General features: G+C 39.2%; 1 protein-coding gene across 1 annotated transcript in view; it reads left to right on the top strand.

Moving 5' to 3' along the window:
• Positions 1–15696, top strand: part of RMND5A (required for meiotic nuclear division 5 homolog A) — a 61798-nt gene that overhangs the window by 17236 nt on the left and 28866 nt on the right. Inside the window, exon 2 of the mRNA XM_058550751.1 lies at positions 2421–2563. Coding sequence (XP_058406734.1) covers positions 2421–2563 — 143 coding nt within the window. The remainder of the gene's footprint in view (positions 1–2420; positions 2564–15696) is intronic.

Here is a 15696-nt window from a genome sequence, read left to right as displayed (position 1 = left end):
TATATCCAGAATCCAACCACTTCTCACCACCTCCACATCTAATACCCTGGGCTGAGCCACTATCATCTCATCTGAATTGCTGCCACAACCTCCTACCTTTTCTCCCTGCTTCTGTTCTTATACTCCTGTCATCAGCCAGAATGACCATATTAAAATGTTATGTTGGTTTATTTACTTGCTCTGCTCAAAACCTTGCAGTGGATATCCTTTTCACTCAAAGTAAAAGCCAAAGTTTTTACGGTACCAAGAAAGCCCCACACGATCAGGACCCCCATTATCTCCTGGACTTTCTCTCTTCCTATTTTCCTTTGCCAGAAATCTACTTTAGCCACCTTGGCCTCTTGGTTATTCCTTGAATAGTTGAGGTATGTTTCTGCAATAGGGCTTTTTTCCTCGCAACCTGGAATCCTTTCCCCTGTAGGGGAGGAAAGATAATTTTCCCTCTACCTTTGTGAATTCTTGGCTGAGACCCTTGTAATAAAAGACAGATTAACAAGAGAAAAACAGCTTATTAACATGTATACCTCATGTATACATGGGAGATGCCCAGGGAAAAATGAGTAGCTCAAAGAGGTGGCTTAGAATTCAGGCTTAAATACCATCTTCAGCTAAAGACAAAAGAAAGAAAGGTGTGGGGAGGCCAGTAATGGGGAGGTTACCAGGAAAAGCACAGTAAACAAGAGTAAGGTTTATTATGCAGATCTGAGTCTTAGCCTTCTCCATTGATGAAAGTTTCTTGTGATTTAGTCATCCTTCTCTTCCTGAAACAGAGAAGGAGACACCCTTACAAATGGAGATTTCTCTTATATAAATGTAAATTTCTTTTACAAAAGGGTAACTTCTTTGTTCTTAGAGCTTCTGTGGCTGCTGTTTCTCAATAATCAGCTCAAAATGATCCTTACGCCAAAGAAGCATATTTTGGGGTGGCATATTCTGCTGCTTTTCACCGTTAAGGTAGCCACATGGCTAATTCCCTTACTTTCAAGTCTTTGCTCAAATGTCACTTTCTCAGTGTGGCCTATCACATCCACCTTGTTTAAGATTGCAATTGCTCAACCCACATACACTCCCCAGCTCTTTTACTCTGCTTTATATTCCCCCAGTAGCATGTATCATCTTTCTGTCATACTGTATAATTGACTTGATAAACTATTTCGTGTATTGTTTATCTTGTTCACCAGAAGATAGTTTTAAGGCAGGAATTTCGGTGGTTTTGTTTCACCGCTATATCTGTCACATAATGAGTGCTCAATAGATATTTGTTGAATGAATGAACATCCTCCGGCTACTGTACTTTTGGGCTTGTTCTTGTTCAAATTCTTGGGCCCCATCCCAGACCTATTGAATTAGAAACTCTGGGTATGGGGGTCCAACTACTTTGTTCTAACTAGGCCTCCAGGTGATTCTGATGTAAATTAAAGTTTAAGAACCACCTCTATATAATTTGAGTAGGATTTCAGAAGCCAGGCCTGTTGATACAGGTGGGGATATGTAGATATGTGAGGTAATTGACAAATATAACTGAATTTGTTCTTTCTCCCTTCTTCTCCTCCTCTTTTCCTGAGGAAGTAGCACAGGGAAAGAGGATATAAACTGTAGTAACTTTCAGTTGATTTATCACGTGTGTCAAAGGTCCCCAAGACCACCTTTAGGTCCCAGTGATCACAAGGAGGACGCACAGGACTCAGCGTGTAGTCACACTCGTGGCAAAGATTTATAACAGCAAAAGGGTACAAAGCAAAATCAGCCAAGGAAAAAGGCACATGGGGCAAAGTCCAGAAGAAACCAAAGTCCAGAGAAAACTTCCAACAGTCCTCTTCCAGTGTAGTCACACAGGGCACATTTAATTCCTCCAGCATCAAATTGTGACAAGTGTGAAGTGGTTTCTGCTAGGAAAGCTCATTAGAGACATAGTACTCAGGGTGTTTGTTGGGGACTGGTCGTATAGGCACCCTCTGCCTAGCACATACCAAAATTCCACACTCAAAACAGGAAAGCAGATGTTTAGGATAAATCACATTGTACAAACAGTTTAGGCACAGTGAGCCATTCTTATTGGTAATGGGAATGGTGGGAACCCTCCCGAAATTCAAGTTCCCAGAGGCCAGCCAAGGGCCAACCTTACAAACGTTCCTTGGCAATATTGTTCACAGTCTATGCTGATTTTAATAATTACAAAAGTGGTTTATTTTATAGTAAAATTTCCTTATTCCAAAAAATAAAAATTATTAAGATAGCTTTCTTACTATTCACTTGAAAAATATTATCTGTAAATGTGACCACATGCATCAAAGCAGGCACTGATTTTTCTTCACTTTTCTGCCATCTTTCATGTTCTGAAGGGCCTATTTGAAACTTGCCATCTTTGGGTTTGCTTTCATGAGTAACCAGTCTTCTTTCTTTCTTTTTTTTTTTTATAGGCCAAGATGCTGAATTATCAGGGACACTTTCACTTGTTTTGACACAGTGCTGTAAAAGAATAAAGGATACTGTTCAAAAATTGGCCTCAGACCACAAAGACATCCACAGCAGTGTTTCTCGGGTTGGAAAAGCCATTGATAAGGTATGATGTTGAAGGAAGTGTTTGGTATTTTTTAGCTTCATCCTTCATCTCCTCTCACTGCTTTGATAACATTAGCTTTCCCAAGTTGTTTTATGCTATCTATGCCTTTTGTCCTTGCTATTAATAACTTTTGCAGATCTGGTTTTACTGTGTTATTCTTCAAGTTCCTTGTTGGTATAATTTAAAAAGCAAAAATAAAAACAAACCGAAAAAACCTTTTCTTTTTACAGTGTTATTTTTTATCCATTTGCTTATATGACTACAGCTCCTAGTATCATGATGAGTAAATTTCCAAAGAAATTTTAACTTACTATGGGGGAGTTTGTTTACAGAAGTAATTTTTCCGACTTCCTGAGTAATTCCCTGGCTGTGACTCTGTCTCTGTTATGGGTTGATTAGGATAACATCCGTCTCCCCTGCATCACCCTAACTCTTGTTGTCTTCCTGTGGGCCTGCTGGTCACTTTTCTCCAGTGTTACTTTCTGTGTCAGCAAGGCTATTACTTGTATTGGGTGATTTTTCTTGTGACTTCTCTTGAATCTTTGACTTAGTAGTTTACTTTTAAGCAATTATTATTTTTAGCACTGGGCCACTTTTGCCCTTGGAGTTCATAGTCCTAGTAGGGCCTAAGAGAAGTGGCCTAAGGTTACTGTGTTATACCTCACACTACTTCAGCCATTAGGGAGTTTGTGACTGGCTATGGACATTTTTGTTCACAAATTGTAAACTCTGGGAGGGTAGAAAGAACTTTTGGGGAGAGTTCTTTTAGCAAAACCAGTCCTATATGTTGCTTAGTCTGTGTGCCCGAGAGCAATGGCTGTAACATAGACAGAAACTCATGGAATCTAGAAAGTGGCTCTAACTCGTGGGTAAGCCTAACACTTAGGAATTATCCTATAGAGCAGTAGTATTGAAAGGCTAGACTCGAGGCAGCCTAAGGCAGAACTATATGCTTCTAACAAGATACCATTAAGTGGTAGTTACAGTATGACGGGACTGTGAGTGGCAGGGACTCTGGGCACTGTTTGGGTAACTGTGGCTTAGAGAAGTGTTAGTGACCCATAGCGCTGAGGGCTTTGACTCAGCAAAAGAGGCCAGAGAAGTGGTATTGGCAGCAGCAGCCCCATTTTGGATCAGTGATGGCAGTTGCCAGCAAAAGCTGGGAAGGCAATGAGTATTCTCTGAAATAGCTTTGAGGTTGTGACACCTGTTTGGTAACTCCAAGGGAGTGAACACAGTGGCTTCAGCATCAGGCTTTTTCAGGCTATGGCATTGGAAGTCTTCAGTTGGTACCTGAAGTGATTGTTGGTGTGTACCAGATTAAAGACTTATGGGAATGGTAGTGGGGCCCTATAGAGATGATCTTAAATCAACGTGGGTGAGGAACCCTCACTTCCTCTAGGGTGAAGTAACTACTGGTGGTGTTTAGGATGCTTCAGATTTTGGTGGCTGACAGTGACCAAGGCATTCTAGTGATTCCAGTGGTTCAAACCCTAGGAGGTTCCTGGAGGCATCTGCTTGACCACCAGATTATGACAGAGGGTGGGGACAGCACGACTAGAAGGTGCCATGACAGTGAGAAGAGCTGAAGAAAAGCAGCCAATCAGAGAAAGTATCTGAGAAGAGATCCCAGATTCTGGGAATAGGTGGGGAGAACCTCAGCAGCCATACCTCCAGAGTGTGGACCACTGGCCACCAGGATCTTAACCACGTGGGCAAATAATTTACCAGCTTTGCATTCTGCCACTGGTAGGGTGACCAAATATCCCCGCTTCCTAGTTTATGTCTGTTGTTCTGTCCTAATTATCGTCAGAAACCCCTTTTACTCTTGTCCCTCTAACTCCTGGTGACTTGCCAAGCATGTCTTTCTCCTGATCTAGCAAGTCTTTACACATATTCATAAGGGTTGTCAGAAATTTTGGCCAATCTTTGAGACAAAGCATTTAAATATATTTGGTGCTAGAAATGAAAGTATGTCTTTGAAGGGAACACATAGTGAGTCATCTATAATCTGGCTTTTTTGGTGGGGATGTTTTTGAGGTGAATGTTACTAATTACATATTTTAATTTACTCGTTTCTGTTTTGAGGACATTTTTTCATGTACTTGCAAGTTATAAGGGCTCTTTTTTAGGTTTTTTTTTTTTTTTTTGGTTTTATGTTCCTGTGAAACTAGCTTAGGTTCTAGGTGACCTGGATTCTAGATTCTTCTGAGTCATCATATGAAACTACATTATTAAGTTGATACTGATAAGTGTTTTTTGAATTATAGTCCAGAGGCACAGAAGAAAGCCTGGATCTTTTAGCCCAGTTCTATAACATCTTTCAGTGCATTCTCTCCCCAATTTTTTTTTTTTTTTTTGGCATCTACTTGGTCTTAGCTGTTACCCTACTAAAACTACCTAGACATTGTACATGAGCTTCTCACATACATGAGGAATTCTGTGTAGGCCATTGTTGTATAAGACTCCATTGACTTGTAAAGTCTTCCTTCACTTTTAGTTTGGACCTGGTAAATTTGACAGGCTTCCAGGGCTGCCTGTTTTAAGGCTGGGTGGACTCATGGATTGGTGATGAACAAACAGGATGAAGCTGATGCCATTGTGGCACAAGCCTTTAAGTACCACAACAGACAGACTTGAGTAATATACTGGAATGCTGTGCAGCAGCCTCTGAGCACTGTATGATGGACACATGTGCCACCCTGCTGAGAGGAGGACAGCCAGAGAGGCTGGTGACTCCTTTATGAGTAGGCTGGTTTTGAGTGAGGAACTTGAGTGAATTTTTTACCTGCTGAATGACCTTTTTTCCTTTAATGTTTTAATGCTTGTTTTAAAGTTCTTTAGTCATCACTTCCCTGAAAACATAAGCAGAAAAGAAGTTTGTGGTGTTAGCCAAGGCATTTTCTGGCTTTTAATTATTGTGAACGTAAAAAGTTATTGAAGATTTCTGCTTTAATGTGTTGACTATTTTCAGATACTCATGGTGTGATCCCTATTTAAAATAAATAGGGGACTGGCCCTGTGGCCTAGTGGTTAAGTTTGGCATGCTCTGCTTTGGCAGCCTGGGTTCACAGGTTTGGTTCTTGGGTGTGGACCTATACCACTCGTCAGCCATGTTGTGGTGGTGACCCACATACAAAATAGAGGAAGACTGGCACAGATGTTAGCCCAGGGCGAATCTTCTTCAGCCAAAAAAAAAAAAAAAAAAAAAAAATATATATATATATATATATATATGTATATAAACAAGAAAATAATATCAGCCATTGGGTTCTGTGGCAAATTTTTTTTTTAGGAAAAACAAACATGTTGGGCTATTTTTAATTACCTCCCCCATTTTAAGAAAAGCTAGAATTCTCTCCTGTTTAGGACATTTTATTTAGTGTTTTACTTAGTCTTTTGACTTTTTTTTTTTTTTTTTTAGTTTACTTCCTAAGTAAGGAAAGTCAGTAAAACGATTACTGCTTTAGACATGTGTGTGTGTTAAAGTAAATAGTGCTAAGATTTTTAACTGTCTAAAATTTGCTATGGGACAGTTGAAACTGAAACGCATAGTACATGTTCTTTAGAAGGTTGTGGTCTAGTTTGGTCACATAAGAGTGCTGGAAAGAACTGGAAAAATTCTGAGGCAACATAAAGTAACATTTGTATGGGATGGACTCTGCATACTATAAAGTAAAGGGGACATCATTGTGCTCTTATTTAATCTAAGTTTTGTGGAGTTGGTATCTTAAATCTGACTTGGAAGAATGGGTACGATTTAGAGCAGCAGAGCAGTGAGGTGTGGTTGTCTGTGGGGCTGGAAATGGGACAGAACAACAACTGAGAAGGTGCTCGACTCCTGCTAACGACTCTCAGGGACTGACTCCATTGGAGTGGCTGCCGCTGTTGGGAATAGGGCAAGATCAGGTTGGGGAAAGGCAAATGATGGACAGCCCAAGGGTTTGATCCAAGGAGATTAGGGGAAAAGGGAGTGAATGATAAAAGCAGTTGAGGATTTGCTTGCCCTCATTAAATAGGATGGAATTAAACTAAGGAGAACTTCAGAGTGGGAAGATAATAGCTATCAGTAACTGAGTATTGACCATGTTCTGGATACTGAGCTGAGTGCTTTGCATACGTTTATATCCCGTGATGCAGGTAGATTATTCCCTTCTTACATATGAGGACACTTAGACTGAGAGATACCAAGTAACATACCCTAGGTGTACAGCTTGGAAGTGGTGAATCAAGGTTTGGAAAAAGATCTCTTTTGAGAGTCTGTTCCTCAAACACTGTGCTATACTAGGAAATCAGGCCATTGCAGAGCTGGTAGTGTTTTAAGGGGGAAAATAATGGTTAAAAAAATTGTTTAATCCTCATTGCGGAAGCTGATCTTCTGCCACTAGATGGAGCATCTACATTGGTGAGGCAAAATGCTGACTGTTAAGAAATGAATGGAGTAATGCTTTAAAAAGTGAAATATAGAATGTTTTAAAATAGTTCTGGGTGAGCCATCTGGAACTGCCTTTTATGTAGGTACGACCAGGGTATGAGAGGAGAAAAAGATGCCAGTGGGAGATAAGTTCTTGGATTTAGCCTTAAATTGTAATTTGGATAGAGTGGGTAAGGGCAGATATGTACTGGCCCTCAAGTTCTGTTCTTATGTGATGGGTAAATCCTTATGCAGTGGAGAGATGTTACTGTTAATGAAGGAAAAAAGGAAATTGAAAAATTAGAAAATTCGTTCTGATTAAGAAGAAAAAGAGCTAAGTTGAATTCTGAAATATAGACAGATAATTTGATATATATTTTTGGGGTGGAATTTTTAGAATTACTGAAAAGGAATGGTTAACAAAGTTATAAAAAGCCAGGAATATATACCCTAAAAATAAAATAAAACTTATAAAACTAACACCCTTCCCCAAATTACTAGTGAGTAATCCAAGACAATGCAGTAGACAGTGTGTCTAAATTTTTGCAAGGCATTTAATAAAAATCTCATATCTTTATGATCAAGATGGAAGATGTTCCTTTTTAAATTATGTCATTTGACTAAAAACAGTCAAATTCTCAATACCCTGTCCACTTGGGCCACAGTGCATGGTCTGAGGATGGACTGACCCACCCAGGCTTGGCCACAGTTGTTTGCTCCGTAGTTGATACCTCAAAGTCCTTCTATAGGATCTTTCTCATTAGAGCTCTTATGGAAAGAAAGGCTGGAAATATGTGAGCCTAGGAGTGATTAATACTTCTCTCACGTGCTGAGAGAAGTAGAGGCAAGAGATGAGGAGGGGACGTCTTTTGAGGCCCAGTTACTCTCCTGCCTATCTCTGTTTACCCGAGCCTTTCTTTAAATCCAGCTTGTTTGGACAAAAGAGATTTCTGTTTGTAGGAACCAAGAGTTGTAACTCACACAAGCAGCTAGATGCTCTCTGGGCTTCTTTACTTGTATTGGGTTCCAGTTTCTGTGAAACAATACTGGTTTTGCCCTTTTCAGTCTGAAGATCATTCTTAAAAGAGAAGATGAATTGAGCTCTGCTTTCTTTGCCACCTGTCACCTTACATCATTAGCTCTAAACTGTGGGCCTATATTGTTCTTATTACTTCTGCTCTGAGCAGAATGAAACTACATTATTTAGTTGATAATGGTAATTATTTGTTGAATTATAGTCTAGCACAGAGGAAAGCCTGTACCTTTGCAGTCAGATCTCATATTAGGATGCAGAATCCGAGAATCCCACTGGACCTGGAGGTGGTACAGACCCGCTTGTGCCTGAGGCTAGCTTGCTTGGTCTAGCATCCAAGTCAGGTTGGGTTGAGAGGGAAAGAGGACCTTATACCCAATAAGCTGTGCCGACTAATCCAGTCTGTAATTGTATTGAAGTGATTTTGAAATTAATGAATTTGTTATTAATGCCTCTGTTAATGTGCTTTTGTATATTTGTTTTTATTTATGTTGTCTAAAATGAAGGTTCTTTTAAATGTAGAATCAGAAGATTTGGGAGCGAGGGCTGGCTCTCACATTCAGCTACTGTGTATTGAAGGCTTACTGTAGGATAGGTCCTGGTAGATATTTTTGTGTACTTGATTTAATTTAGTCTTTACCAACACTTAGTAAGGTAGGGATTATTGTCTGCAGATACGGATGTGAAAACTAAGACTTTAAGTAACCCACCTGAGATCAAAGAACTAGAAAGCAAATGGAAGAGCTGGGATAAAAACCCAGCTTTTGAGACTTTGAGGAGCCTTTCTCAACTGGAGTTCATTGAGAAAATTAATCCCTAGTGCCCTGAGGCACCCACCATGTGTATGAATTTCTCTCCTGTGCATCTAGAATGCTAAGAAGTATGTGACATATTGGAGAGCATTAGTAAAATAGTCACTCAGATGTCTGTAGTCTGTTCAGATAAGGAGGCACTTGGGGAGGCAGATTGACAAAGCAGAAAGGTATGTAAAATAATTATGAGGGATAGGGATGCAAATGTGACAGATGGTTAGATTATGGAGCATTTTAAGGGTCTTAAAAGCTTAGCAAAGTGGTTTGGCATATCTTTGACCATGCCACATTACTTCCCTTTGTTTATAAAGTAATAATTTGTAAGTGGCTTTTTCCCCCCTTCCTTGATCTGGCACAACTTTCTTCGTTCTTAAGTTTGAAAACCAAAGTAGAGGTATGAGTGTCATACAGAGGAGAGAATGGAATGTCTAAAAAGGTAGCATCTACATCTAAAAATGCATCTACAAATGCTGATTATGATACACTAGTACTAAATTTATTTTCCAGCCTGTAGTTTGCAAAGCACTGCTATCTGGTATATGCCTAAATATGGATTATTTCATTATGGAGCATGTACCTCAACATCAGCTTTGGCTAGGTTTGCTAAATTTTTCCCTAAAGGGTTTATACCAATTTACAGTCCTACCAAACATGTATAGCAGTTCCTGTTTCCTCAGTTCTCACCTATACTTGGTATTATCAGACTTTGTAATTTTTTAAATAAATCAGACGGATGTGATGTAGTATCTAGTTGCATTAATTTGCATTTCCTTCCTCATCTTTGAAAATGAGCATCTTTTCATGAGGTTGACCATTAGAATTTCTCCCTTTTGTGAATTTCTTGCTTATCTTTTGTCCCTTTTTTCTATTAGGTTTTTGTCTTTACTATTGATTGGGAGGATTTGTTTTTTTTTTTTTTAGCTCTTTTGGATGTTAATCTTTTGTGGGTTGTATGTAAAGTAGATATCTTTTCCCAGACTGATTGGAACCAGAATCCAGGTCTTCTTATTCTCTGTTAGATATTCTTTGTGGACTACTTCTCACTGCTAAACCAGATTAACTGGATGCTTACAGGGGAAATTGATTCCTTGTAGGTTCAACAATAGCACATTGTTAGGTTCATACACCAATTTTTCTTCAAAAGTAGCTGGGGGAATTTTTAAAAAGTTGTTAACAGTATTAAAGAATTGGAACTTAAGAATTAAAACAATACTGAGTTTTATCATATATATTGTTACTGCTGCCAGCTCAATAATTATAATTTCATAAAACGTATTTCGGAAATGGGTTGGTTTTGGATGGTGAACAGTGAAAGCCAGTCCTTAGACTAATCTCACCAATTTGTAAGCATGTTCATGATATGGCCAAAGAGATAGAATGATCTGTTTAGATTTCAGTTTCATAATGATGTTCTATTAAAGTTATTTACTCCTTCTCGGCCTCAGCTTCTAGATTTTAAAACCTTTAAAATTCATCAAAAACATGAATGACACTAAAAGTACAGGAGATGGTGTATGAATTAGTGTGTCCTGAATTTCTCTTTCCAAGCCATAACACCTTCTCCAGGCAGACACACCCTTGAATTTGTGCTTTTTTTGCTTTTGATTCTTGTTTGAATCTTGCCATCACATTTGCGAACTTTTCAAGTCTTTTTTTCTTTAAAAATATAAAAGGAAAAAATATAGTAAAACAGAAGTGCTGATAATAGACAGATATTTCATAATAGACAGATATTTCTCTTCATTACCCACTTCTTGGCTGGTTTGCAGTGCTGCTGATTACCTGGGCAGCCATGCAAACGAGTTTGGTTACTTAGCAACAGAAGCTGGAACTTATCTTAGCTCTGATGCAACAACAGTAAGAATGTGCAGTTATAACAAAAGGAGTTCTGACAATATATTGCATTTCCTTGAACTCGTTTTACAACTTTAGCTTTAATTTTTACTACATGTGAGCAGAAAATAAGCTGAAAGAAGTTTACTTTTCTACTGCAGTGGTTTAAGCTGCAAAATCAGAATGGTAGAAGGGAGCTCAGAAAATTTCATCTAATACATTGCTTATTTATGCTTAGTTGTATTTTCCAAGACTAGTAAATAAGTTATAGACTTTGAATGTAGTAGAGATATCCTGAGCGTAAGTGTGTTCGATTTTTCTTACCCATATAGTGGTGACCACGGTATACCTTATGGAAATAAAGGTATATGAAGAGCATTGTTGTAAACCTGTTTTAAATTTGTTTAAATATTAGACTCTTACATTTTGAAGTTTTCTAGATGATCAAAATTTACTTTTTATGTTTATTAAGGAAAGATTTGAAGGAATTCTTTTGTTTGATCTGAGCAGTTACTGTCTGGTGATAGCTATTTATATACTGCCAAATAAAATTATCTGTTTTGACATGATCTTTGCTTTGAGCTGATCAGTGTTTCTTCCAAAGTCATTTTGTTTCTTTCCTGCAGAACAGACACCTGATAAATTTGTGATGGGATTGGGGAATAATTATTAATTGAATAAGTAGAAATCTGAAAGTTGTATTTGGATTGAATGAGGTTGATAGATAGGTGAGGAATCTTTCTTGTTTAGTCTCAATGCTTCTTGCTTATAGGGTACACTTAGGAATCTGCCTATAACTCTCTAAATGTCTGAGTTTTCAATAAATTCTGGCATCTTCAGATACTCATTCATTTATTCATTTGAATGGCTGTTTGTCTGGGGAAGAAAATATGGGAGAGTATCTGTGACATCAGTTACCCTTTTAGACGTCTACTCTAGTCCAGAAGAGGGACAAAGTAGAGCTCTAGTTGTCACGGACAGCATACAGATATAACAATACTTTTGCTTGAAAGTATTGATGAACTGTTGAAAAATCATCTCTCAGCAGGCAGAATCTGATCAGCTGATGTGAAATTGGGGAACCTTATCCAAGCAGTTGTGGCTTTCTTTTCAGTGCTAGTATGTGCATGGAAGCTGTTGCTTTAGCATCTGGGTACTTTGTATTATTTCCATTCTTTAGGTTCAGTACTAGACCAAGAAAGATGTTTATGAAAAGCAAATCAATAAAAAATTCAGACTGATAGTAATTTTGCTTTTTTGTCTGAGTAATTCTTTTTTTTTTCATTTTTTATTTGTGAGGAGATCAGCCCTGTGCTAACATCTGCCAATCCTCTTCTTCTTCTTTTTTTTGTGCTGAGGAAGACTGGCCCTGGGCTAACATCCATGCCCATCTTCCTCCACTTTATATGGGACGCTGCCATAGCATGGTTTCACAAGCAGTGCGTCGGTGCGTGCCTGGGATCTGAACCGGCGAACCCTGGGCTGCCGCAGTGGAGTGCGCGCACTTAACTGCTTGCGCCACCAGGCTGACCCCATTTGTCTGAGTAATTCTTGAGTCTTAATATATGTGTTTTATTATAAGCTACTGAATTGACATCTAAGAATGGGATAGATAGCTGTTTAAAGAAAAATGTGCAAATGTGCTCTTCCTATATGTGCTGTAAAATAATCCCTATGTTGCTTGGACTGTGTTTAAGCAATGATTGACGAAGATTGTAATTTCAGTTAAATCTAAATGATCTTGTCTAATTAAATTTATGTGCTTTTAAAAACAATGTAAGAGGCTTATTAGGGGGTAATGCCTATGAAAGATGAAGGGGGTGGAAATGAGATTAGGCAGGCACAGCTTTCAGACCACAAGGTAGACTTGTTCTTCCTTCGCTCTTGATGTTCAAAGTTGCCTTCTGGTATCATTTTCCTTCTGTTTGAAGAACTTACCGTAACAGTTCTTTTAGAGCAGGTCTTCTGACAATAAATTTAGCTTTCCTTAATTTGAGAATGTTAGCTTTATTTCATCTTCACTTCTGAAGGAGATTTTCACTTGACATACAATTCTGGGGTGATAATTCTTTTCTTTCAGTACTTGAAAAATGTACCACTTCTTTGTGTTCTCGGTGGTTTCTGTTGAGAAATCTGTAGTCATTTGAATCATAGTTCTCCTATCAGCAATGCATCACCTTTCTCTGGCTACTTTCAAGATTTTTTTTCTTTGTGGTTAGTTTTTAGCAGTTTGATTGTGAGGTGTCCAGGTTTCATTGAGTTTATCCTTTTAGGAGTTTGCTGAGCTTCTTGAAACTGTAGGTTTATGTCTTTTGTCAAGTTTGGGAAATACTCTTCAAATATTTTTTTTATGCTGCACTCTCCTCTCCTTCTGGTACTCTGATGACATGAATGTTAGATCTTTTGTTATTGTCCCACAGGTCCCTGAGGCTCTGTTCATTTTTTTTTTCAATCTTTTTTGTTGTTGTTCAGATTAGATCATTTCTATTGACCTTCACTGGCTTTTTGTGCTGTCACTTCCGTTCTGCTGTTGAGTCTATCCAATGAATTTTTTTATTTTGATTACTTTATCTTCTGTTTCTTTGCTAAGACTTGCTGTCTTTTGTTTCAAAGTGTTTACCCTTCCTTCTTGGAGCAATTTTGTAACTGCTCTAAAGTCTTTGATGATTCCAGTCCCTGTGTCATCTCAGCATTGGTGTATCTGTTGAACATCTTTTCCCATGTGAGTTTAGATTTTCTTGGTTTTTTGTAAGCCAAATAATTTTGGATTGTATCCTGGATATTTTTAATATTATGTGATGAGGTTCTGGGTCTTGTTTAAATTCTGTGGAGGATATTTATGGTTTTGTTTTAGCGGCCAATAGACCTGGTGGGGTTCAAGCTACAAGTTCTGACCAGTCTTCTCTGAGTTGTAGTTTCAGTGTCAACTTCATTTCCAAAGCCATTACAGAGCTGTTCAGCTGTGTCCTGTTTGTGTGCCAACCAGTGGCGATTCTGGGACCTGGAAACTAGGTCTGTCCCCTAGTTCAGTTTTCAGTCTGGGGTATGCTGCTTAGGGTAAGACGTGTGCATGTGCAACTCGAGAGTGAGCCCAGGAACTTTAAGGGACCACTTTTCTGAGTTCCTCCCTCTCCATGATTTCCCTGGTACTTTATGGTTCTCTGGGGCTACTTTTTTGATCATTAAGCTACCAAGCTGGGGCTTTATTTACCCTGCTCTCCTGTATATTTACCATTACTATGCCTGTATCTGGGGCTAGATGGTGGAAGGACAGAGAGCAATGATGCAGTAGGGGTTTTTGCCCTTCCGTCTTGTGACCACAGCTTTCTGATAGGAGAGAAAGAAGCCCTTCCCTCAGAGTCTTAGGTTGCCTGCTGTGGTAGGCAGAATTCTAGGGATATCCTCCCAAGTTTCTTGTCCCCTGGTTATTCAGTCAAACATTAATCTGGGTACTGCTGTGAAGGGACTTTGTGGATGTAATTAAGGTTACTAAGCAGTCAACTTTAACATAGGGAGATTATCTAGGTGGGTCCAGTGTAATATACGTGAGCCCTTAAAAGCAGTAAAGGTGAGCAGAAAGAGAAGGCAGAGAGATTCAAAGCATGAGGGATGTCACCTTTGTTGTTGGCTTTGAAGATGGAGGGGACCATGAGCTAAGGAATGTGGGTGGCCTCTAGAAGCTGAGTTCAACCCATACCCTACAGCCAATAAGGAAAACCCCATTCCTACAACTGCATGGGACTGAATTCTGCCAACAATGTGAATGAACCTGGAGGTGGATTCTTCCCAGATCCTCCAGATAAGAGCCTAGGTCACTGACATCTTGATTTTAGCTTTGTGGGACCTGGAGCAGAGAAACCGCCTGAGCCTATTGGACTTCTGACCTATACAGCTGTGAGATAATAAAATTATGTTGTTTTAAGTCTCAGTAGAAAACTAATGAGCTAAAGGTGCAAGAAAATGAAAAAAAATATGCGATTTCCCCTACTGTCTGAGTGGTAGAAGAACCCATCCCTGTTCCTCCTGCCAGAACTAGAGGACTTCCCTTGGAACTCTGTCCACACTCTGGGTGCCCAGTTCTGAGTTTTGGCTGCCTTGCATCCAGGCTGAGAGATCTCAGAGGGAGAAAAGTAGTAAACTCACCACTAGTTCTGTGACCTTCTTCCCCAATCCACATACTACTATTCACTTTTTAGTGTCCTCTGATAGCTGCTGCATTCATTCTGTCCTGATTTGATAACTGCATCTGGTGGGAGAGACAGGGTGGAGTGTGCTCACTCCATCTTGCCCTGAACTGGAACCGTCAACGTGTGTGCTTTTTTTTTTTTTTAAGATTTTATTTATTAATTTTTCCCCCAAAGCCCTAGTAGATAGTTGTCTGTCATAGCTGCACATCCTTCTAGTTGCTGTATGTGGGGCGCGGCCTCAGCATGGCCAGAGGAGCGGTGCGTCGGTGTGCACCTGGGATCCGAACCCGGGCCGCCGGCAGCGGAGTGCGCACACTTAACCACTAAGCCACGGGGCCGGCCCAACGTGTGTGCTTTTAAAAAATCTTTTAGTTTATTGTAAAAGGAATATTTGCTCTTTGTTCGGAGAGTAGTAATCTCCAGTGATAATCTCTGCTAATATTTTAGTGTATATTCCTAAATATAATGATCCTAAATAATTTGTTTCCTAAGCATTTGCAAGTTTGTTTTTTTAAACAAAAATGGGTTCATACTTTTGTAGAAGTTGCGTTTTTTCCACTTAAGGTCTTATGGACAGTTTTCCATGTTAGTAGATACAGAGCAATGAAATCCTCACTTTTTAATTGTAAATAGTAATACTAGAATAGTAGCAACTACCATTTCATTCACCCAATAAAGTGGTGCATTAATTTGGTAGGGCTGCTATAACAAAATACCACAGACTGGGTGGTTTAAACAATAGAAATTTATTTTGTCACAGTTCTGGAGACTGGGAAGTGCAAGATCAAGGTGCTAACCAATTCATTTCCTTTTGAGGGCAGACAACCTCCTTCCTGGCTTACAGATGACTGCTT

This window comes from Diceros bicornis, chromosome 12 (genome assembly GCF_020826845.1).
Source record: "Diceros bicornis minor isolate mBicDic1 chromosome 12, mDicBic1.mat.cur, whole genome shotgun sequence".
Classification (NCBI taxonomy): domain Eukaryota; kingdom Metazoa; phylum Chordata; class Mammalia; order Perissodactyla; family Rhinocerotidae; genus Diceros; species Diceros bicornis.
This window is presented reverse-complemented; position numbering and strand designations above follow the sequence as displayed.